The 25,235-nt window shown below is 42.3% G+C and overlaps 2 protein-coding genes across 3 annotated transcripts; one reads left to right on the forward strand and one right to left on the reverse strand.

Moving 5' to 3' along the window:
- Positions 1–1,314: 1,314 nt before the first annotated feature.
- MRPL36 (mitochondrial ribosomal protein L36) lies at positions 1,315–9,164 on the reverse strand. 2 transcript variants are annotated; one of them, XM_089776457.1, is made up of 2 exons: positions 9,045–9,164; positions 1,315–8,861 (listed from the first exon to the last, which is right to left on the reverse strand). In XM_089776457.1, the coding sequence occupies exon 2, from the start codon at positions 8,856–8,858 to the stop codon at positions 8,538–8,540; it is 321 nt and encodes a 106-aa protein (XP_089632583.1). In that variant the 5' UTR covers positions 8,859–8,861; positions 9,045–9,164; the 3' UTR covers positions 1,315–8,537. The 2 variants fall into 2 exon arrangements, with proteins under 2 accessions (XP_089632583.1, XP_089632582.1); XM_089776456.1 differs by having other exon boundaries at positions 9,007–9,157.
- A 28-nt stretch (positions 9,165–9,192) lies between these two features.
- NDUFS6 (NADH:ubiquinone oxidoreductase subunit S6) lies at positions 9,193–25,071 on the forward strand. Its single transcript, XM_075921520.2, has 4 exons — positions 9,193–9,376; positions 12,890–12,943; positions 21,409–21,531; positions 24,923–25,071. Exons 1-4 carry the CDS (start codon positions 9,236–9,238, stop codon positions 24,989–24,991), a joined length of 387 nt encoding a protein of 128 aa, XP_075777635.1. The 5' UTR covers positions 9,193–9,235; the 3' UTR covers positions 24,992–25,071.
- The last annotated feature ends 164 nt before the right edge of the window (positions 25,072–25,235 follow it).

Raw genomic sequence — 25,235 nt, forward strand, 5'->3', positions numbered from 1 at the left:
GTTTTTAAGAACAGGTTAAGATTTTTGCTAGGGGTGGTCTAAATATACATGATCCTACCTGAGCATAGGTCAGATGGAGTGCGGGGATGGTTGTAGACTATGGGTGGGCAAATTCAGTCTGCAGAATTAGTCCCTGGCAGGTTCTCACCTCTATATTTACCTGCGCCTCTGCAGGTATTGAACGACTGCCTCTTTCGTTGGCTGTGGATCACTGTTCATGGCCAATGGGAGCAGCAGGAAACGGTGTCCCAATCCATAATGCTTCTCACCACTCCCATTGGCCAGGAATGGTGATCTGCAGCCAAGGAGAGCTGTGATCCCGATACATGAGGAGGTGCAGGTAAATATAGTGGCAGCAGCCTACCAGAGACTAACCCTGGTGGGCTACGGTTTTTTATTGCTCACCCCTGGTGTAGACTAAGGGTATATTTAGACTGCAAAGAAAAATCCACAGCAGTTAGTCTAAAAACCTAAGTCAACTGACATGGACTCTGTGGGCTGGGGTAGCAGGGCTAAAAATGGCTGGAGCTTGGGCTCTGAAACCTTCTTTGCTGAGTCTTGGGTGATGACTTTCACTAGCAATCTTACTGCTGGAAAAACACAGGCACTCAAGACCTAGGAAACTTGTATGGGCATCAGGCTGTTTAGGGCATGGCTATTAGTTGACTTTCTGGTCAAGGATTACAGCAGTGTTGTAAAATACGCAATTTTGAGCAACTATGCCATTCTCTAATTAGACGTATTTGAAACGAAAAGTAAAATGAGGATAGGTAAGAGAAGAGAGGAGGAGAGGCAAGAGAATAAATAAGGTAGGAAAGGAAAAAGAACAAACAAGACATGGCAGAGAAGACAAAGTCTCACATCCCAGCCGATATTTGGAATTTAGTCAGAGGTGGAAATTCCAGTGTCATCTAGGTGTCGTCTGGACTGATCAGGACAATGACTAGGATTAGGATGAAGGACTGTTCAGAGAGATCTCTCTTCTTTACTTAAGGATAGAATCTCATGGCAGACTGAAGGAAAAAGTCCTCGTGGCAGACAGAAAACCACGCCTGCAGTGTAACCTCAGCCTTAGGCTACTTATTGCTTCAAGTGCCTTTAAGGAAGTGAGGGTGATTCTCTTGTTGTGTGTTAGTTTTATTTAAACATTTTTCTGAGTGTTATTTTAACAGGTAAGTTAATCTCTTACATTCATAACTCTCATGTAGTTTATCACTGTGTGATAGTATGAAAAACAATTAGGTTAACTAGGTAAGTATCTAGGCAGTTAGGAAGCATTACATATTGCATACAATAAATTTGATACACTCAGAATCTTTTTTACCTTTTATTCATTAAAGCAATGAGTTACTCGTTTGCTATAACAGTGGTTTTAAATGCTTGATTGAAATATAGTGATGAAATTCATATTTAGGTTGTATAACATTATTTCTCTTGCGTTTTATAAAACACATTTTAAGAATATGACATTTTTAATGTAAAAGACATGAACCTAATGAGAACAGGATATGAACAAATTAAAGAGAAAAAGTTATTTAACAGAATGTAAACCACAAAAACTTTATAATTTATATTTGTCTGTAGTTAGTAAAATAAGCAATTCGTTAAACAATAAATATCCTAAGAGGTGGATAATTTACAGTGGTGTAGTGAGGAGGGTGGGAGGGGGAGGGAGAGTTGCCCCCAGGTGTCACTCCAGTGGGGCGCCAATTTAGTCCTCCTCAACTCCCCGTCATCCCTCTGCTTGCCTGCTCCTCCTCTGTCCGCTGCCGCTGGCTGGAGCCGCCTCCTCCCCACCCCCCAGCCTGACCCTCCTCCACCTCTGTCAGAGGGTTATTGTGTGTGGGGCGTGGCCCCAAACTGAAGAGGGTGGGGTAAGATGCGGTATAAGCTCCCCCACCCAGGGTCCGGCTCAGCCATGCGCCAAGTTCGGGGTCCTGCCACATGGTGGCAGTGGTGGGGGATGGGAGGTGGGGTGCAGATTTTGCCTCCCCCCCTGGGCGCATAACACCCTCACTATGCCTCTGGCCTGTAGGACTGGCAGCCATGATAGCAAAGCTTATATCTGTAGCCACTTTTATTTCCCAACGTTTTTTTCTTTAAGGATCCCATAAGTGAGTTGTGGTTAGAATAGCCCATCCTCTCATTATTTTGTCCACCAATGAGGTCTAATTTCTGGTACAATTTTGATTCTTTCATTTCCAGTTCCATGTTTTTCTTGTTGATCAAGCAGGATCTTAGCATTAACCTTGAATTATATCAGAGGCCCTTTTGTTTTGTCTTATTCATTCTGTCTCACTTTTGCACCTTTTCCCAACAACACTTGTATAAGTTATTGAGACCCCTTACATATTTATGCTCACTTGTTACAGTTGAACTCATAATTAGGGTAAATTTGGAAGCCTAATTATCACAGCAGGCAAGTTCTTCCTGCTGCAATGGCTATGTAATTATCTATAAATAAAGTGGAACAGATGCAACAGGAATGATTGAGAAAGACCCACACCAAAAAACTACCACCTGGGGGCTGGACCTAGGGCACTGTTTGACAATGTGGGAGACCCTAATTCAAATCCCTTCTCTACATAAAGCAGAGAAGAAACTGAACTTGGGTTTCCCATGTGCCGGGTGAGTCCCCCAAGTGCTAAGCTAAAGGCTACAAGGGAGGTCTGCTCCCCAGTATTTTGTGAATATAGTCCTCCTTTGTTTTTGGCAAACTGACCACAATTGAAATAAAAAATGTTGAGGTTTTGGTTAAAACAAAACAATCCGTTTTGACAGTACCAAAACATTTCAGTGTTTTGGGTTTGGTGAAAGCTATTCAGCATACTCGACATAAATCTGCAGATAGTTGCGGATTGACTGAAACTGCATTTTCTAGTCAAGAAATTATTCTACAAAAACGTATCAGCCAGCTACAGTCCAAACAAAACAGAGAATGGTGGCAGGTTTTGGGAAACAGTTGGGAGCTTTGGTGGAATTTATATCAGCATCTCAGGGAGACGGAATATGATTATCATTTGTAATGGAGATGTGAACTGTGGGCATGTTATAAGAGTCTAGACTACTCCTAGACGCACTGGTAGTAGCTAAAGCCTGCACTGATGTTATTCTCAAATAATATAGTCAGCGTCTATACTACAAGCAGTTATTTTGACATAATGTCAAAATAATGGTAAGCTGGAGGACCTCTTACTTCAACTCCTGGAACCCTCATTTTACAAGGAGTAAGGGAAGTCGGGGGAAGAGTACTGTTTCTCAGACTTCCTGCAGTGTAGACAGTGCCTAAAGCTGAAATAAGCTTTTTTGACTTAAGCCATGCAATTGACATAGCTCGAGTTGCGTAGCTTATTTTGACTATAGCCCTGTTGTGTAGATGTGCCCTTAGAGACCCAAATTCAACCCTTTTGTTGTTATAGTTTTTCACATAAGCATGACAAGATTCAACTTTCAGGCTCTTAATCTGTGCTATAGGCCAAAACATCATACAATGGGTTTAAAAGAGAGTTGGCCTTGCAGGATCCTCAAGTGCTGCCTCTGGTATGCCTCCTGGTTATGGGTCAGCCTACTGGCCTGGGTGCGGGAGGATGTCCTGGCAGGGTGGTGCGCCCTGCACTCACAGCTGCTGCAGCTGTGGAGAAACAAGAGAAGTGGTCAGTTATCCCCGGGCCTTTCTTAATTTTGCAATCCAAATGTTTTGGTTTTGTATTTTCCTAGCACTTATTTTTAAAGGGAGAAAATGATAAGCAATGTTCTACGTACAACAGCCCCAATCATTCAGCAGCAGAAATGTTTAAATCCTTCTCCTTGAGCACTCTAGGGGTATGTTTAGACTACATGGCTCCATCGACGGAGCCATGTAAACTAGTTTACCCGGCATAGGCAAAGAAGTGGGGATTTAAATAATCCCCGCTTCATTAAAATAAACATGGCCACCACACTGTGCCGACGATCAGCTGATCCAGCACAGAGGGGCAGTCTAGACGTGGATCTGTTGGCTGGGGAAGCCTTTGCCGACCGATCCCTTATGCTTCGTGACATACCCTAGGTGTGTATAACTTGAGCTGAAGTTCTTACTTAAGTAGCTGGAGGTGCTCAACCTCTGTGGACCAGCAGTGGTGGTGAGTAACAAACTTTGTCCCATAAATCATCCTCACCCCATAGGTTCTATTTTCCAGATGGTCTAGTCCCACTGTCTAAACAGACCCCATCCAATTCTGAAAGGCTCTAACTACTGGATTTCATATGTTGCTAACTCATGTGGGTCTGGATAGCACTGATCATTGTTCCTAGCTCTAGGTCACTCAGGTGTATTCCCCAGATGCACACCCCACACATAGCACCCCTCTTGGCAGTGGGTCCCCAAAGCCATGCATCTACACCCTAACACCTGTCTCAGCCTTTCTGAACTCCCCAGTTACTTCAACACATTTCTCCCAGATGTCATCTGGCTGTATGAGCTGTTGTTCTCAGTAATACCCTTCAGGGACCACATCACAGTAACTGGCTTAAAGGAATTTCTTCAACCCATCTTTTACTCTTAAAGCATAAAAGTAACAATTTACTTCTGAAAGCTTTCACCTTCAGTCTGACCTCAGCTTTTTTTTTTTATGAATCTCTGGTTTGATCCAGCTTCTTCTGGGTTGTCTGGTTCTGACAATGAAAATTTCATTAACTTGGAGAAGCGTTCTTTTAAAGTGTCTTGTTCCTCTTTCAGATGGAGATAGCTCTTATACCTAACTTCACAGTGCAAGAATTCCAAACCTTCTCGCCTACTTCCCAAAACCTATTTTGTTAGAGGTGAGCCATTCAAATGTAAAGACAAAGCTGGAAGAAACTTCATTGTTCAAGCAGATCAAAGTTATTTAATGCTGTGGACCCCTAGTTTGCCTGGTCACACCTTTTCTACATGTTAAGTTCCTGCTAGAAAATGATACTAACACTATCTGTCTCTGTGAATTTTAAGAAAATTAAATTCCTAACTTAGAGATATATTCTAGTATCCCCACTCTGTGTTCTGTGGCCCCCACGCCCACTGCTATTTTAATTTTGTGTGTCCTGAGGTTCAACTTTCCATGGAACACTTATGACTAGGGCCTTACCAAATTCACAGTTATTTTTGGTCAATTTCATGGTCATTGGATTTTAAATACAGTAAGTTTCATTAATTCAGCTATTTAAATATGAAATGTCAGGGTGCTATAGAATTGTAGGGGTCCTACCCAAAAAGGAGTTGGGGAGAGGTATCAAGATTATTGTAAGGAAGGCAGGCTTGTGGTACTGCTACTCTTACTTCTGTACTGCTGCAGGCGGCAGTGTTGGTCCCCCACTTCAGAGTGGGGCAGTTGGAGAGTGATGGTTGCTGGCCAGGATCCCAGCTCTGAAGGCAGAGCTGCTGCCAGCAGCAGCAAAGAATGACAAGGTATTGCTATCTTTTTGCACCTCTGCCTGTAGAACTGGGTCCTCAGTTGGCTGCTGCCCAGCTCTGAAGGTAGCAGCAGAGAAGGGTGGCATGGTATGGTGTTGGCACACTTATTTCTGGGATGCTGTTGGCGGGGCTCTGTCTCCAGAGCTGGTCTTCCAGCCAACAGCCACCACTGTGCACCTGGCCCAGCTCTGAAGGCAGCACAGAAGAGTGGCAATACCACAATCCCCCTTAAAATAACCAAGTGATGCCCTGCAACTCCCTTTTGGGTCAGGACCAAATGAAGAAACTCTGATCTCCCCTGTGAAATAAGCAGGGCTCCACAAATAATGCAATCTACTCGCCCGTGGCAAGTAGATTGCAACCCGGAAGAGCTGGGTTTGGGCGATCTGCGTATGCGCAGAACGATCTGCACATGCGCAGATCGCCGGACAGCGTGGCTGGCAAGCGGGGCTCACCACGGTTCGGCGAGCCCTGGAAATAAGAATATAGGGTAAAGACATACAAAAGACCAGATTTCATGGTCTGTGATGCATCTTTCATGTCCATTAATTTGGTATGGTTCTACTTATAAAGCACTAGACAAATTTGCATAAAAAAGCCTTGAAGATCTTGACTATTGGACATGCGAAAACATTCTTTGTGAAACCTGTGAGGAAATTGCCAGTCACCTTCTAACTGGGCTACATTTGAATAGATTTATAGCAACCAACAAAAGGCATACCCTGAAACCTGAAGTAATCAGTGCCACCAAATTTCAAAGAATTGCTGGAAACACTGCAGGTGTTGTAACTATTTAAAAAAACAGTCACAATAATCTTTTATAAAACTTGGAGAGACCAGAGCTATTTCCCCGCATACACTGGCTATGTCTACACTGGCGGGTTCTTGCACAAGAACATGTCCACATGGCCATGTGCTTTTGTGCAAGAGCATCCATGGCAGTGTGGATGCTCTCTTGCGCAGGAAAGCTCTGATGGCCATTTTAGCCCTAAGGCTTTCTTGTGCAAGAATCCCGTGCCACGGGTCCACACTGCCCTCTTGCACAAGGCAGCTTACACTTGTTAGAAAAGAGCATAGCTCTTGCGCAAGAAGCCCTCTCTTCCGATGCCATACTGTAAATCTTCTTGTGCAAGAGCAGGCAGTGTGGACGCTCTGCGGAAGAACAGTCGTTCTTGCGCAAGAACCTGCCAGTGTAGACATAGTGCTGTATAAGGGATCACATCATTATAGAAACCCATGTAAAATAATATGGATTCTAATATCATAAAGCTCATATCTACTATATATTTTAGAAACTTTGTGTGTCCCTCTGTAAGTCCATTTGTTCAAGAACTCTTTCTGAACAGGAACAGTTAAAACTACCAAATTTGGTATGCAGTTTTCTCTTATAATTTAAAGCAAGGTAATGGTTTGGTTGTGCCAGGACAATGGGATGTGCCTAGAATTTATTTTTTCTCTCAAACTGGAAAGGACGGGGTCTGGTAGTAGGAAGAGTTATACTATAGAATGACCAGAGGGTGGCAGCATGGGCCCAGAGTTGGGGACCAGAACTACAACTCTATTGGGCCAGCAGAGGATAGGGGTGGAGAAAGGGACAGCTGCTATATATTTCAGAGTTTGGGTGAGTCTAGACTACAGGGTTTTTTCCAAAGAAGTGGCCTTTTTTCAAAAAATTTCTTCTGCGTCTAGACTGCTGCCATGTTCTTTCAAAAGTAAATCAAAAGACCGCGGCAGTTTTTTTTCAATCACAGAAAACCTCATTTTATGAGGAATAACGCCTTTTTTCTAAAGTGCTCTTTCGAAAAAAGGCACTATGTAATGCAAACTGCGCTTTTTTGAAAGTACTGGCTGTAGTCTAGATGCTCTCTTTCGAAAGAGGCTTGTAGTCTAGACATACCCTTTGTGTGTGTCTGTGTCCCCCACAGCCAGAGGATATGCACCCGTTTTCCAGCTGCACCCACTCCAGTAGCCACAGCTAGGTGCTTCTCACCAGGCCCGAGCTACTGTGGAATGAGAAAGGGCTGGAGTTGTCCTCTTTCCCTGGGGCAGCATGGGAAACCCTCATTCCCAGCCCCACCCAAGAACAATGGTTAACTGATCACATCCCTAGTTTATTACTGCTCAGGCCTTGTCCATGCACAAAAGTTTTACTGCACTAACAATATGAGTTAAACTAATAGGCATGATTAATGTTAATGATTTTGCGCAAATACTTTTAACGCAAGAGTTTTTGCGGTAAAGTATTTGCGCAAGAGAGGTCCGATGGCCATTTTAGCCATTGGGCTTTCTTGTGCAAGAAATTAACGTTGCCTGTCTACACTGGCCTCTTGCACAGGAACAGTTGCGCAAGAGGGCTTATCCCTGAGTGGGAACGTCATAGTATGTGCGCAAGCAGCAATGATTTTGTACATTAGAACATCCGTGTTCTTGCACAAATACTCGTGGCCAGTGTAGACAGGTGGCAAGTTTTTGTGCAACAGCAGCTGCTTTTGCGCAAAATCTTGCCAATGTAGACACAGCCATAGAATGCAGCCCTCATCCCAAAACACATTTATAAAGGTAAAGATGTCTTCACACTCTGGGTTACACCAACAAATATTAGTCAAAAATAAGTTGGTTGAACCTGTGAACTTTACAGTGAAAACTTTGCTCCACTATCACTTAATCCCTAATGTGGTAGAAAAATTCAACTAGTTTACAAAACACTTTAATGATTACTTTCACATTCACTACAGAAAGTAGGAAACCACCATCATTTGAGATTTTTTTCCATTTTATTACGGAGCCTCTTATAAGAAACTTGTTACAGTTTGAAATCGCATACCAACAAGAATAAAAAATCCCTGGAACACCCAGGAAAATTAGTACTAAACACACGTTTTATTTTTGGTGTTTAGTTCATCTAATAAGGACAGTCATTTATGCCACTTTCGCTGATTAGGGGCCATAGCGTTTGGCATCTCCGGTGTATCAGCAATCTTTATGCTCGCCATTTCATATGCAGGATGGTTTAGCATTTTGCTTCAGACGCTGGCTGGATTTCGGAGGGGCAGCGACACAGAAAAGCGACTCCGCTGTCATTAAAAGGGTGGGTGGGTGGGGGGGGGGGCTACAAGAGTCGCTGCTTGTGCCGGGGGTGGGTTTTGCAGTACACGAACAGCCGGCCACGTCTGCGAACAACGAAACAGTCCTTGCAGCGCCTTCGGATCACCCCTTTGGTCTTCATCCCCAGGGCCGGCTGCGAGGCGGGAAGCTGGCTGCTGGCGAGCAGCGCGGGGCCGGCCGGGCGGCGGGGCAGCGGCGCGCTCGCTAGGACGCGCCCGAGGCCCAGGCACGAGAAGGGCAGGCGGGGGGCCGCGCCGAGCCGCAGGTAACGCAGCGGGGCGGCGGCCGCGGCCAGCAGCGTCTTCGCGAGCAGAGCCGCCGCCATCTCCTGCGGCAGAACAGACGCGTCAGCGGGACCCGGCGACCCCTTCAGCGCGCGGCGCGAGCAGCCCCCCACGGGGGCGGGGAAACCCCTCCACCCCGGCGCGCGCGAGGCCAGCCCCCCCCCTCCAACGGCGCCGCGCGCCCCTGACCTGCGCTGGCAGAAGCGGCGGGGGCCGCGGGAACTCACAGAGATGGCGGCGCCCCAGCAGCGCCGCTCGGTCACGTGAGGAGAGCGGTGCTGCCCCCCCCCCCACAAAGCGAGTCTGCGGCTGCGCGGCCGCAGCGCACCCCACGAGAGGTTGCCGTGGGTCACGTGCTTCAGAGCGTGTCGCGCATGGGCAACGTCACTAATTTGCTCGATCACGTGGCTGAGTCAAAATGGCGGCGCCCGGGTCGACCTTCCGTGGCTGGCTGTTGCTCAGGCACCTGGCTCCGTGCCGCGGGGTCGCTGCGCTCCCCCGGCGAGGCTACGGCGCGGGCGTGTCCGCGAGCGGGGAGAGCGTGACGCACACGGGGCAGGTAACGTTGCTGCGCGGGCGGGGCCGGGAGCGGCGCCCCTCGAGCCGGCGTGTGGGGGGAGCCGGGCCCCCAGGCGGGTCTGGGCGGCGCTGCCCTGCAGGACGGGGCCGTGTGACTCGCGCTGCTTTGTCTGCCTGTGCAAGTCGGGCCGTGCTTGTGATTTCGGGGATTATCCACCCAGCCGCTCCCCGCGCCTGCCCAGCTCGCGCTTGTTCCTGCGCTGGGGTTAGCGTTTGTCATGGGTTGCCCTTTTCAGCAAGCCCCTCCGCTGACGTCTGCAGTTCGCTATCTGACGTTGTTTTTTCACTGCTCTGCTTTTCACAGCCCTCACCTGGGAGGAGGCAATACTGTATGGCCCCATAGCCATAGGTCCCCACCATGTATCCCTTTCTTGCTCTCTGCACAGGCTCTGACTAGTAATTTAGCTTTGCATTGGTGGCTGACACTACAAGTCTGTTCTTTCACAGTATGGCTTCCCTCCTTGCTATGGATTCCCCCTAATGCTAGCACTTGTCTCCCCTCTTGGGTTCACCAGCTGAGACGTGTCACAGAGCTAAAGATAACCTCTGCCAGTGTTTGATTTGCACAAGTATGGTAGGCGTGACTGAATGGCTACGTCTACACTGGCACCCTTTTCCAGAAATGCTTAAAACGGAACAGTTTTCTGTTACAAGTATTTCCGGAAAAAGCACGTCTACATTGGCAGGATGCTTTTTCCGGAAAAGTGTCCGTGCCAATGTAGATGCGCTTTTCCGCAAAAAAGCCGCGTTCGTCATTTTTGCGATTGGGGCTTTTTTGCGGAAAAGAAATCTCTGCTGTCTACACTGGCCCTTTTCCGGAACAGTTTTCCGGAAAAGGACTTTTGCCCGAACAAGAGCAGCATAGTTTTTCCGGAAAAGCACTGATGATTTTACAGTAGATCATCAGTGCTTTTCTGGAAATTCAAGGGGCTAGTGTAGACAGCTGGCAAGTTATTCCGGAAAAGCGGCTGATTTTCCGGAATAAGTGACCAGTGTAGACACAGCCAGTGAGTTACTATGTTGGGATTAAGAGAGGAGAGTGAAGTCTCATCTGATGATCCCCAGGTGAATTTTTTTTTATTAGGACCTAGGTGGCAGATCTTAAGGATGTAATAGGAGAGTGGATGGACAGGGCCACTAATGCGGAGAATGGAATACTGGGTGGGAGATAAGCAAGCTAGAGCTTAATTAATCTTTGTGGGTCTGGCACCTAACATTTGTGAGCCCCTTCTGAGTGTGGGCCAGGCACGATGGTGCCATTGGCACCGTTGTAATCCTGGTACTACTGGGATGGGGGTGAAAGCATGTATTCAAATCTAAAATAAGATATATGCACAACATTTGATTGAAACCACCACTAAGGATGTTAACTATTGACTAATTGAATAGTCGATGCTGCGCAGGCATTATTCCATTAGTCAATAGGGCACCTCCATCTTTGAAGTGTAGCAGTAGCTGTAAGTCTGTTGCTACACTTGAAAGGCGAAAGCACCATGTCGAGCCTGGGATGAGCTGGGGACTTCTCCACTGATCCAGGGCTCCACAAGGCCCTACCACTTCGAAATGCTGCAAGGAGCCTGATGCCGGTTTCCCTGTGGCATTTCAAAGTGGCAGTGCCGGATGGAGCCTGAGGTCATCGGGAGAGTCCCCAGATGATTCAGAGCCGCATGTGGCACTGCGGCTTTGAAACACTGCATGCAGCCTGGGACACCCCAGATGTCCCCGGCTGCACATGGTGTTTCAAAGTGGCAGCGCTGTGTGGAACCCAGGGTCTGGCCCTAGGCTTCAAGCAGCTCTGCTGCTTTGAAGTACCCTCTCCTCTTCTCCCTTCCTTGCTTTCTCTTTTTGATAGAGGTAGCAAGGGAGGAGGAAGCGACTAGTCCGCTACTCCTTCACATCCCTAACCTCCATGTAGTCCACAGACCACAAACTAGGCTAGCATTAGTATAGCCAAGATACTTGTGAAATTAATGTATTTATGTGGGAGGAGATGGTTTGATTTTTTTATTTGTTAAAGCATTAACGGTCTGCTGGGGGTCTGGAACACATCATTTTGTTATAACCACTCAAGAGAGAGAGATGGTAGAGTCATTGTGGATAGTTCTCTGAAAACATCCACTCAATATGTAGTGGCAGTCAAAATAGAAATAGTGTTAGAAATCATTTAAAAAGGGATAAAGAATAAGACAGTCTATATAAAAATCCATGGTACGCCCATATCTTGAATACCTGCATACAGATGTGGTCGCCTCAACTCAATAATATATATTGACACTGGAAACGGTTCAGAAAAAGGCAACAAAAATAATTAGGCATTTGGAACAGGTGCCATATGAAGACAAATTAAAAGACTGGGACTTTTCATCTTAGAAAAGAGATTAAGGGGGGATATGATAGAGGTCTATAAAATTATGACAGGTGTGGAGAAAGTGAATAAGGAAAAGTTATTTACTTGTACCATTAACATAAGAATTAGGGGTCACCAAATGAAATTAATAAAACAAACAAAAGAAAATATATCTTCACACAGTCAACCTGTGGAACTCCTTGCCAGAGGATGTTGTAAAGTCCAGGGCTTTTACCAGGATTCAAAAAAGAACTAGATAAATTTGTGGAAGCTAGGTCCATCAGTACTTATTAGCCAGGATGGGTAGGGATGATGTTCCTAGCTTCTGTTTGTCACAGGCTGGAAATGGATGACAGAGGAGGGATCACTTGATGATTTTTTCTGTTTACTTTCTCTGAGGCATTTGGCATTGGCCACTGTCGAAAGATAGGGTACTGGGCTAGATGAACCTGTAATTTGACCAAGTATGGCCTTTCTTATAAATCTATGGAACTTCCACAACTTGACTACTGCATTCAGTTCTTGTCATCCCACCTCAAAAAAATAAATATTAGAATTAGAAAAGGTACAGAAAAAGGCAACACAAATTAAGGTTATGGAACAGCATCTGTATGAGACGAGATTTAAGACTGGACTTTTCAGCTTGGAAAAGAGACAACTAAGTGAGGATATGAAGTCGTGACTGGTGTGGAGAAAGTGAAGAAGGAAGTGTTGTTTGCTTCTTCATGTAACATAAGAACCAGGGTTTACTGAATGAAATTGTTAGTGTATTAAAAACACCCAAAAAGTACTACTTCCCCTAGTGCAGAGTCAACCAGAGTCTTTGCCAGGTGCATATTGTGAAGGCCCAAAGTATAATGGGGGTTAAAAAAAAAAAACTAGTTAAGCTGATGAATGATAGGATCATTACTGTGTTTTTTAGCTAAGATGGTAAAGAGTAAAACACCGTGCTCTGGATATCGCTTGCCTCTGATTGCCTGTTTTGTTCATTCCCAGTAAAACACCTGGCATTGACCATTTTTGGAACACAGACAATTTCATTTTTGTATTGTACCACCAGGAAGTTTTTATTGTGAGTTAAATATTAATGTTTCTTAGTCCTGGTAACTATTTTCTAATTAAGATACAACTTATTTTCTGCTTCAGGTTTATGAAGAAAATGACTACAGGAAGGTTCGATTTGTTGCACGACATAAGGAGGTAAAACACATTGTGTTTAGATTCTTCAGGATATGATTTTAATTTTCTTAGGTAATAATACCTTAAATATTCAATTTTATCAAAATACAAAATGTAATGTCCACAATTTTTTAAATTTGTGGCAGTGGAATTGACAGATGTTTTGTGATGTCTTTGAACAAGTTGCTGCTCCAGCTGATGTGTTGTACTTTGCTTTGATGTCAGACTGCTTTATGTACTCCTCTGTTCCTAACCCTAACTCCTACTCCCTCACAATATTGTTATTCTGGAGAATTTCCTCTTAAACTTTCTAAAATATTTTATATATTGGTCACTAAATTTCAATATATACTATTCAATGAAAATCAAATTCTGCCAAACTATTCTATGGACATAATCCAATATAAAAGCGTTCAGAGAAAGTAACAGTGAGTCGATATTTGACTCATTTATTATTTCAATTGTGATAGCACCGAGTCTCCAGTGAGATCAAGACCTTATTGTGCTAGGTTCTGTAAGAACAAATATAGAGTAACTCTATTTCATAAAGAATTTTAGTACTGATTATGCTTATAATAATGAAGGATCTTTCTGTGGAAGTTTACTATGTCTTGGTCTGTCCAGCAGCAGTTCCAAATAAAGAAGAGTATTGATCACAGCTTACTGCAGTTAAGATATCACAATTTTTTTTCTACAACCTCAGTTACATAGATAAAGTGTCTGTAGTTTTGTGTGTGCCTGAGTCCATGAGCATTACATATATGAAAAGTACTCAGGAGACTTAATTAGACAATATATAACAAATTAAATATAACTGAGACTAATAGGGGAAATGACTGACATTTATAGGGTTTTAAAAATAAATTACAACATTGTCAAGCCTCAGTTCAGCAAAACCGTTAAACATGTTCATTTAATGAGGAGTCCTATTTGAAGGCCAATGGATCTATTTATTTGCTAAAACTAAGTACTTACATATTTGCTAGACTACTGCGTCCTGATCTTGTAAACACAATGAAATCAATGAGACAACGTGTGTGTGTGTGTGTGTGTGTTTGCAAGCTGGAGCCTTAGTTCTAATATAACATACAGTAAATACAGTGTTACTACAGAGGAGTGAGGTTCTGGAACAGCCCTGTAATAGTAATGGGGCAAACAACTTAACTAGTTTTAAGATAGATCTTAAATTTATGAATAGGATTACATGGCGGTGTTGCTTGTGTGAAACACTTGTCTGGTCAAGTAGCTGTTGGAGCTCACAAAGTCCCTCACATGTCCCTGAATTCCTTTGATAAAACTAGGGAATGTCTAACTTGACATTCCTAATAATTTAAGGGTTAAGAACAGAAAAGAGAAAATTAGATTTGGGGACTTCCTTTATATATTTTAGAAAATTAAAACTAGATACAAGCCCATTGAAAAATAAATCTTAATGGCATCATCTTTAACTTTCCTGGACTACCTCTTAATTATTAAAGTAGAAACTTACAATGTTCTTTGGGTGAAAGGAGAAATCAGACATTATGAAAATAAATCTTGCTTAGACTACTTATTACACTTTTCTTAAAATCCCCTTATTTGTATTGGCTTTTCTTCTAAATCTTCAAGATGATTGTTATACTATAATAGCATGCAGTTTTTGTTTACGTTCACATCCCTAATTCACATATACACGATTAACCAATGAGCCTTGGCTCATCAGTTACTGTGCATGATTACAAGAAGCTCTCCTTCTCTCCTGCAGTGCTGCCTCTGATACAGAGATAGCAGCATGAGTGGGAGGGGCAAGCAGCAGCCTACTGATACAGAGGCTGCAGCGTAGGAGGCGGATTTGGGGGTGGGGGGGGCAGATGTCTTTGCAGGAGCCGCCTCCCTCTCCCTTCCTCTAGCATGTAAACTTTCAGTGTGAAATTTTCAGTAGGTTACACATTTGCTTAAATAATGCATTTTAACATCCCTAGCTTGAATTCATATTTATCCTTCTGGCATGAGTGGCAGAATACTGTCCTGGAGAAGAACTCCAAATCAGTCCTTCAGGCCCAGCTTTTCTACATTTCATTTAGTAAACATGCTAACTATACTTTCTAAAAGCAGAAGTGGTGTGCTTTTAATAGATTAATCAAATATATACAGAAGCACTGTTTTTGAAGACCTTCATGTTTAGTACTGTTACAGCATGATTGTATCTTTTGTTCTCAGGTACACATTCCTTGGTACTTTGGCATTTAACTACCAGTAGAGTGAATTTTGGGAATTGGCCAGTATTGGGGAGCTCTTGTTCAAGTGCTCTAGAATATGCATTGCAATCTTGAAGTCTGAGATCTCAGAATATCCTAAGTAATACTGTATCTAATTTCTAGCACTTCTGTTTATGCTGAGGAGGTATTTTTCTGTGGCTGTTGTTGTTGTCACCTGATGGACTCAGAGATGCTTTACGTGACTGTTCAAAGGTAGAAACCAAAATGATGGTTCAATGGGGATTCTTAACCAGAACTACCCTTTTCCAACTAGCAGAATTGAAAGATTTGGGCAGCCTTAGTTATGTTCTTGCCCTGTGACCAAGGGGAGCATAGCACTTGGAATAGAACCCACTCAGTGTGTGGATGGAATGAGTCAGTACTGTATAGCTGGGCTGAGAAGGTATGACTGCCCACCTTCTGAATGAGGAAGACTGCTTTTTCTTTGTGTAAGCTATCCCTGACATTGCACCAACCATTTTACTCAGAAAAGAGCTACCACCTCTGACGTGAAGCAAACTGCTAATGTTTTCTGATTACTGGCTACAAATATTTAACATTACTTCCCAGTGCATTGTTTTGATGTGAGCAAGTCTAGAGTTGGCTATACTTTGATAAAGCTGGAATGAAGTTGATTTCTTTCCATTATCTTAAACGGATAGGTCATAAGGGGCCCAGTGTGGAAATGAATCCTAGTAACCTGACAGTATGTGGTGTTAACTTTTTTGGTGTACAGCATCTGCATTTTTAATTAATCCAAAAGTGGCTGGAAATTCTGGAATTTGGAATTTAGTATCCCCAAAGGTACTAAAATGGAGAGCATATCTTTTTTCCCCAGAATATTTAAGGTACCATGATTTCTGAGTCTCAGAAATATTGATTAAAAATTGTTAAATATGAGGTACAGTCGACTTCCGATAATCTGGAACCTTTGGGACCTAGGTGGTGTCAGATTATCGGATATGCCGGACTATCAGGAGGTACTATGAGATGCGGATACTATGTACAGTAGTGTGCAGCACTGGCTAATCACTTAAACTATTAATACAGTAACTTAAAACACTTAATACAGCACTTGATTCACTTAAATGCAAAAATTATACACTTCAGCACTAATACAGTCTGTAAATTATTTACTTAAACACTCACTAGGTTCTTGCCATTTTGATGCTGGACTATCAGGAGTGCCGTACAGTTGGATGCCGGACTATTGGAGTTTTATTGGAGTTTTAATGGTTCACTTTTTTTCCTAGGTTTTTAGATGAGATGTTTCATATAGATGGCAACAAATGTGCATGCTCTGCTAGGTTTGTTGAAATAAGCAATTGAAAATACAAGAAAAGGAAAAGGGATATAGTTATCAGATGAACAAGTAACATTCAGATCACCTGCGTCCCCAAGTAACTAACTTAATCATTCATTGCAATCTGTAATACTGCAAAATAATTTAACGTATGTCTTAACTGAAAACAATATAAGGACTTGTAAAACCACTTACCTTTTAAAACCTATTCAAATGTTTTTAACTCTCCCCCTTTTTCCTCATCCGTTACAAAGGTATATCTGATTTCTCTCATGTAATTGATCATAAATGTCAAATAACCCTAATAATTGATCAAAAGTTAAAGATCTTCTGCAGACTCCTTATCACTAACAATTTTGTACTTTTAATGCTGAAGTCTAAAAAAGCAAAGACATTGCATTTTAGAACAATGTGCATTTTTAGCTGTAATTTTCAGCCAGTATTTTCAAAAGTAGCCTAACTTTAGATATGTCAATCAATACTTAGGTACTTAAACGGCCTGACTTTCAGTGAAAGTTGCTGAATTCTCAGCACTTTGAAAATCATGTCACTTAAGCACATGCTTAAATTTATCCCTGTTCAGAGAAATATGTATTTAAAGGGTTTGCTTCCTCATAGTTAAATTTATATATTTAAATAAGGATTTAAAAGCCTAATTGTAGCCTGCTGCTTTTGCACATCTTGGGCTTTCTGTCCAAATGCTTTGCTCTGAATAGGGATGTAAAATGTCAAGTAATTGGCTAATCAAATAGTCGATGCAATTTGTATCGACTATTTGATTAGTCGATAAGGGGACTTCTGCTTTTGAAGTCACTTCAAAAAGTGGCTGTTGCTACACTTCAAAGACGAAAGCTCTGCGGGGAGCATGGGGACCGCAGAGGAATCAAGCAATGCCCCGCTGGCCCCGTGCTGTCCGTGGTGTTTGAAAGCGGCAGGGCCGTGTGGAGCCCAAGTCCAGCGGAGGGCTCTGAGTCCCCAGCTGACCCTGGGCTCCGTGAGGCACTGCTGCTTTGAAATGCCGCAGGGAGCCCGGCGTCCGGCTTCACGCAGCCTATCTGATAGAGGCAGCAAGGGGGGGAAGCAACTAGTTGACTAGCATGTCAGCTATCCGATAAGCATTCACATTCCTAGTCCTGAACAAGAACAACCCGTGATTCATTCGTCCAGTTAGACTCTTTGAAGAGACAGTGAATAGATCATTAATAGGATCCTACCAAATTCAGACATGAAAAATGTGTAATGAATCGTGAAATCTGGTCTCCCCCATGAAATCTGGTCTTGCTTTGTGCTTATATTCTATGCTATATAGCAGGGGTGGGGAACTTCAGGCCCAGGGCCCAGATGTGGCCCCCCACTTCCCTGGTTCCAGCCCCTGAGGTTCAGTTCCCCCCCTCAGCGTTGAGGAGCATACTCTGGGTCTCCAGCTTGATTGAAATTGGGAATGTAAGCGACTAGTCGAGTCACTCCTTGACTACTCATTTTCCCCAGAGGCGTCAGGGTGGGGGGAGTAGGAGCTGGTGTTGAGGGGAGCAGTTTACCCCAGCACCATCTTGGCGGGGGGCGAAAGGGGGCAGAGGCGCAGCGGGGGACCTGGCACCAGCTGGGACTGCTGCAGTCACGGCTCACGCCAGGTCCCCAACTGCTACACCTCTGCCTTTTAAATGTAGTAAGAGCTGCCTGGCTCTTACTATATTTAAAAGGCAGAGGTGCAGTGATGAACTGCTGAGTCCCCGCTCATGCTGCCCCAGGGAGGTCACCCTGCTGTGGCTCTGCAGTTTAAATGCTGCAGGAGCCGGGCTGCCTACACGTGCAGCTCCTCCTACATTTAAATTGTGGAGTCACAGCAGGGGTAGGCGCCCCACCCGCCCCCTCCATATAGACTAATTGAGTAGTTGATGGAAACTCCCAACTACTCGATTAGCTAATTAAATGCTACTTAACATCCCTAATTCAAATCCTGCTTAGGTTATAAAACTTAGATTGTGCAATTATTTTTATTTTCTTTGGTGAACATCTGTGCTCTACACAAATCAGTTATAATCATTTAAAAATCTATCTGTAATTAATCAACATGTTTTATGTTTTACCTAAAACACTATTTTGTTTGAAGTGCTTGGGAAACCTCAGCTCAGAAACAAAACTGATGCAAGTACTCTCCACACTGAGGCAGATATGGACAGGGTTATAAATATCTATTGGTAAGGTTGGTTAGCTCAGGGGAGCCAAGTTGGGAAACTGGGGGGAATTGGCTGGAACCTTTTATTGTTGGCTGAAAGAAGCAGTCATGTAACTTAGCTGGGTGTGTGTCTGCCTGTGGATGTCTATGTAAATGCAGTACCTATTAATTTTGCAGCTAGTCACAGCATCACAGAGTGCAAGAGAATTCAGGTTGGTGAGACAGAGGGCTCAGTGGCATTCCAGCTTTAGGTTGCACCTGGGGAAAACCCGTTGTATTACTCCATGACAAAGAATAGTACAATTGTAAAGTGAGGAATTCTACTGTTAGTAAATTTGAAATTAAGATAGCCTTTTCATCTTAATTCTCCCCACACCATGCATGTGCATTATTTTATAGGCATGTAAGTGAATAGTCGAGTATTTGTCTACCTCATAAGGGTAAGCTTATGGCCAAGCTGTAGGAGAGGCAGCAAGGGGACAGCGGGGGGAGGGGGACAGTTGTGGGAAGGGGTAGAGGAGCCTGCCGCGAAACAGTCTATACCTGTGACAGCCTGAGGCTGCTCCAGCAGCCACTATCTGTGAGATTTCTTCTTTCATTCCCCTCCCCCTCCCCCTGCCCTGGGATAAGGGCTGCTGCTGTGAAATGCAGCCCTTCCCCTCCTCCTGCCCCCACCATCCGTGGTGGCCCTGGCTGGCTGTGGGCAGAGGCTGCTCTGGCAGTAGTCCCTGCTCATGGCCAGCCAATGGTGCCGCAAACAAGGACTGCTGGACCTGGTGCAAGCTGGGTCTGAGCAGTTCCAGCTTGCACTGGTCCAGGAGCTCTGCATTTTAAATGTAGTAACAGCCTGTCAGCTCTTACTACATTTAAAATGCAAAGTCACAGCAGTCCAGAGCCTGCATGAGTGGGGACTGCTCAGTCCCGGCTCATGCCAGTTCTGGGAACTATTCTCACTGTGGTTCTGCAGAGTGGCTCCCTTTATCGACTAATCGTGTAGTCAATACAAGTTTGTATCGACTACATGATTAGCCAGATAACTGCTCCTTAATAACCTTATTGTGTTACTAGCCTTAATTACTTGATTACTTATTGTTTTTCCCTAGGCTTCTCTCCTCACTCTGTTCTGGTTGAACTGGATATGAGGCAGTTGCATAATGCATGAGGCAGAGATTCTCATGGCTAAGGAAATTGTTGGGCATTGACTGTGTCCTGGGAGAGAGATGGGTCTGTTCCTGCCTTTACATCAGCTATACTTCAGAGCCTTATAGCTTTCTCTCCTCCCTGTTACATGGAAGGAGGAAGGACTTCTTCCATGCCCACTCTTAAAATTACCTAAGATCTCTTGTATGAACAGAACATGCATAGTTCACACATGCATAATGCCAAGTGGGATTCTGAGACCCTGCTTCAGCAAAAAGATTTGCTTATTATGGTTATTTGAAACTTGAAAATGATCATGTTTTAAAATGCAGTGTCTAATTTCCACACATGGATATTTGTGGTCAAAGCACTGAAACTTGGTTCACAGCCACACTGAAACTTAGCTACCAAAAAGTTCAGTCTTGGATAATTAATTTGACTAGCTGCATTCATTTTCTTCTTGAATTAAAGAATTTAAATCCTTTGTGGAAGAAATAATTTGGGGACAGGGCATGTGTTACCGTTCTGGCATATGGCAACATGTAAAATAACTACTTCTGTCTAGCTCTTCTGGGTTCACCTGATACGAGTGTACTTATGTTATGCTTCTTATCTACCTTCCTCCCCATGAGTAGCTGCATTTTTCAAAAACAATCAAATTGTATGTTTTGAATAATACTTTAAAGATATACACACAGCAGATACTGCCTTTTTTGATTGGCATTGCAGAATCTTATATTCTTTGTGTATATAAAATGGGTTTTCCACATAATACCCGGTTTCTCTAGTAAAGTAGAAGCCAGCATCCCACAAGTAGGTATTAACTGCTGCTATAACTTTAAGTATTTCTCCTTATGTTCTTATTTTAAATTTAGTACAAGAAGCTGCACTTTATTAGCTGTTAAAGTTCGTGTTCAGCACTGACAGATGTCCTCCATGTATCTTTTCTAGACTTTCTCCCATTTGGTCTCTGTGGTCAAAGTTTTAATGCCTGTTTGCTGTCCAGGAGATAGTGTGTGTATAAACATATGAATTACTTGTGTTGAATTCTACATTTGCTCAGTTGAACTTACAGTCAGTGGAAGTTGTGTTCATATATCAGGACAGAATTTTTCCTTGGTATAAAAGCAGAATTCACACTCTAAGTGTATTCGATCAAAGGTAAGTGGGTGGACAGATAGATTTGTGATAATATTTTAATGCAGTTGAACAGATCTAAAGTTACTTTTAAACTCTGCTGCAGGTTGAGGTAATTATTTTAAATGGGCATGAGCTATTTATAAAATATGAAATTTGTTTCAAATCTATTCTTTTAAAGAAGTTTCTGTACGCTTCAGAATTCACTATATTTAAAAAATCTTTTTCCTAACATGAAAGTTGAAGCTGCTATTGTTCTACTAAAGCGAGGAAACTTACTCATAATTTGGTAGAAGTTAGATACGCTTTGCTTGATATTTAGTATGTGGCTTGTTCTCTTAATCACCAGTGATTGTGCAATATTAAAAAATGGTTCTTTAAAAAATTACTATACATATTTTGGTTTCTGAGACACTGAGATGGTGATCTTCTGCTTTGTGCCTTGTTGCAGTAAACCTTAGGAAAAATATTTTCTCTTGTTCTGTTGTTGCAGGTAAATGAGAGCTTTGCAATTGACTTAATTTCAGAGCAGCCTGTGAATAAAGTTGAAAATCGAGTGGTATCATGTGATGGTGGTGGAGGAGCTCGGGGACATCCTAAAGTATACATAAATTTGGTAACTCAACTTTAATTTCCTGTTTTGCTATCTTGTATCACGTGTAGTGTAGTTTATTTACTCATTTATTTATGGTAGATAAAATCACTCTTGAAGTTTTGGCTTAGTAAGTTGCAAAGGGGAGAGAGACTCTCACTTATTATTTCTATAATAAAATAGGTGTGCATGGCACTCTAAGAATGTACGGGTGATGTTTTCTGCTCAGAAGAATTTAGTCTTCAATGATAGATTGTGACCCTCATCAAGGGCATTGAAATTAACAGGCTTCTTTCTATCAACATCAACTAGTTTGACTAGTTCCTGGGAAGAGGAAGTGAAAGGAAGATCAACTAGTAACAAACAATGCCTTATGAACAAGAAGTAGGAACTTTCATTAGGATATTCCTATCCTGAATATCTATTCAGATTCATGATATTTTCCTTTACTTCTTCCAGTTAAGATTTTTCTTCAATATGCTTTAATTTTAAAACAAAGTTCAGTTGATTTAGTAATTATGTAAAATGCTGGTTTGACAGCTTGAAGACTCAAGCCCCTTATGACCAAAGAGTGCAGGTTCAGTATAAATTTCTCCTTCCTCTTTTGCAGTTCATAAGCACTGATAGTTTCATGGATGCTGCCCTGTCAATTCATGTCATTTTAGAGCACGGCTACTCAACAGGCGGCCCATGGGCCACATGCGGCCTGTGGCCTGTTTGTTTGTGGCCCGTAGTGCAGGTTGGATTTATGCAGGGCTCAACTCACACCCCATGGGTGAGAGCCAAAACAAAAAAGTAGTCAATATAATGGTCTTCTGTTGCTATGCATTTTAGTAGTTAAATTCCTGGATTGTCATTACTCATTACAAGTGCTGTCATATGGGTGGAAATCGGGTAAATATAGCATTTTATTATCAGCAGAACTGACATAAATGGGGCCTGTGTGTTGTATAGTCTTGCCATAATCTTTGTATTCGTGCCTGTCAGTGTAAAAGAAGCTGTTTGCATATATTTGCATGTATATGCAACCACACTTAAGTTGCGGCCCTCGGCATGTGCTGCGAGTATCATTGTGGTCAGCAGGGCTTCCAAAGTTGAGTAGCCCTGTTTTAGAGGAACCCTCTCTAAGTGAAAATAGAGTATGATTATTCGTGGCCTGATAGCAGCGATAACATGCTGGGTGCTGTCCACATAAACAAAACATGGTCCCTGATTCTGAGTTTAAAATCTTCTTTCTCTGTCTACTTGATCTCTGGCTGCGATGACCATCAATAACTCTTGTTTATAAATTGGTGGTTTTATTTCATTTCTTCATCATTGTGAGTTTTCCCAACATGAGGGGAAAAACTCATACTTTATGAAGAAAACACATACTGGGATTCATTTTATAAGCATATTTATTATTCAAACTTAGTGTCAATTGCTGTCTAAAATAGAAAGGTTTGTGATTCTGTAAATGAAACAAGATAATGGAATCCCCATTCGATAAGGCATATCTCAGAGTGGGTATGAAAGATTGAGATGTTTTTACCAACTAAATAGTAATTTTAGTTCCCAGCCCTTTGTGTGGCTTTGAATAAACTGTTGCTAATATGCTGCAAACTTAGTGAACCTGGACAGAAGTGTAGATATTTTAATTCATAGTTCTGAATTAATTTCTTTTCTTCTGTCACTTAACTTTCACAGTTTCTCACTGTTCAGTTCAGTGCAACAAATCACTTGTATAAATATATATTTGGGTAAACATCTGGATCTTTGGTTCTAATGATGGAAGAGAAGAAAATTTCAGATTTATGTTTCATCATCCCATGTCTGTCTCTTCCTACCATGATGTGTAGTTGGGCTAGTCATGTAGCATACTAATGGAAAGGTCCCACCGCTTCTTTCAGTAGCTCTTTGATTTTGCTTTAAGTCACTATGTCAGCAAATACGTAACACCAGTATTGTAAGTCTGCCTTCTGTCAGCACTCTTGTGAATTTATTCCTCCTATTTAGAGCATCTTATGTAAAATGCATGCTATGTTTTGATCAAACATCTATGCAATTTTCTCCCAATAAGTTCTCATAATTTTAACTTCATTTGTTTTCTGCAAATAGCACAGACCTCGTTTTTCTTTACTTTGTTGGATGGCATCATCAGCAGTGTAGACATGGTATTCTGTGGCTTCCTTTTCAACGCTAAGCAGGAATGCAATATTCCCTGTAGGGATGTTTTCAGTCGTTGATTTGTTTTTTCCGACCAGCCAACTTGCATTAATGTCATTGCTGATCTGTGTTTTTCCTCTTTTTCATCACTTGAAATACCTGATAGTGGATCTGGAAGCTAAAAATATCCAAGGCAAAGTGCTTCAGTCCATTTTTAAAAATTATTAGTTAGCATAACTGGAACTTTTTCTCAAGTTGAAGTACAGAATGTGCTTGTTGTATGTATTTGGTATAATCACTAATGGCTTTTTTGCCATTTTGGGGGTTAAAGATTAATAGAGATGTCTTCTGAATGGACTAGCTGCTAAAGAGAAGCTGGAGAGCCAGTAACAAGTACTTAGCTTATGTTTTGTGGATGAGAATGGCATGAAAATGTCTTGCTGGCAGAATAAAACTCCGTGTTCTATGATCAGTAAAGAAACTAATTCTATGATGCCTTTGATCTTAAACCCCGCCCTCACCCCCCAGCAAACCCCAGAAATCAATTTTCTGCATTTTGAGATGAACTCATCAAGGTCCCTTCCAGTCTTATGAGTCTGTGAATGCTTTCTCTATTGTTACTTATCAAATCTTGGCTATATTTGCCTGACTTTCCAGAGTTGCTCTTCAGGATGTCCCTCAGAATTCAGCCTCTGATCTTTCCTCCTTTGTTAGCTACATCATAGGATAGTGCTATTGTCTGAAATCCCAGTGTCGACATGGCTTAAGAGAGCTGCTTTCTGCTATTTTGAATAATCAACATATCTTGTTGAAATTCCAATCAGTGACAGCTTGCCCAGTGAAGTTACTTTTGGAGGTAATGCTGCAATTTGTGAGGTTATATAGATGTCAGAGGGTCCAGTTTTACTTAAGAAGCCTTTATTACTGTTGATACACTAAGAAGAAATAACAGTGTGATTTTTTTTTTCAGATCGTACTTTGAGTTTCTAGTACTGACATTTTTTTAAAAGAAGGGGAGAAATAACTTGTAAGCTGGGCATGATGTGGAAGTCAAACATGACCTTAATACCGTTTTTAATCAATTTTCACTGTAGATAGTATAATTGAAATATGTAAAGTTGACTGTACTTGAATAAGGTTGGTAATCATTTTAGGAAGAAGATAGGTAAATATACAAGTAATTTTGTGACGTACAATTTTTAAAATCTGCAGTAATACACTTTTATTTTATTTGGCAAGTCTTGTATTTTTTTTCTTTTTCTTTTTGCAGGACAAAGATACAAAAACTGGAACCTGTGGTTACTGTGGACTTCAGTTTAAACAGCAACATCACCATTGAAAAATCATCCCTTCATGACTTGCAGAATTGTCAGGATTTCAGTGTTAAAATATTAACAATAAACAAAATATAAAAGCTCAGAGAGCCTTTTTTGTGTTTAAAAACAAAATCTTGTTTGTGTAAAGATATACCAGCTTAACATTTGAATATTGAATGTTAATAGCTTAACATTTGAAAAACTAAGGGCTTCTCTATGGTATGGGTAATGCACCCTGCAGATGTTGGGGCATGATTTTTACAGAGC

Source organism: Pelodiscus sinensis, chromosome 2 (assembly GCF_052426305.1).
Source record: "Pelodiscus sinensis isolate ZL-2025 chromosome 2, ASM5242630v1, whole genome shotgun sequence".
Taxonomy (NCBI): domain Eukaryota; kingdom Metazoa; phylum Chordata; order Testudines; family Trionychidae; genus Pelodiscus; species Pelodiscus sinensis.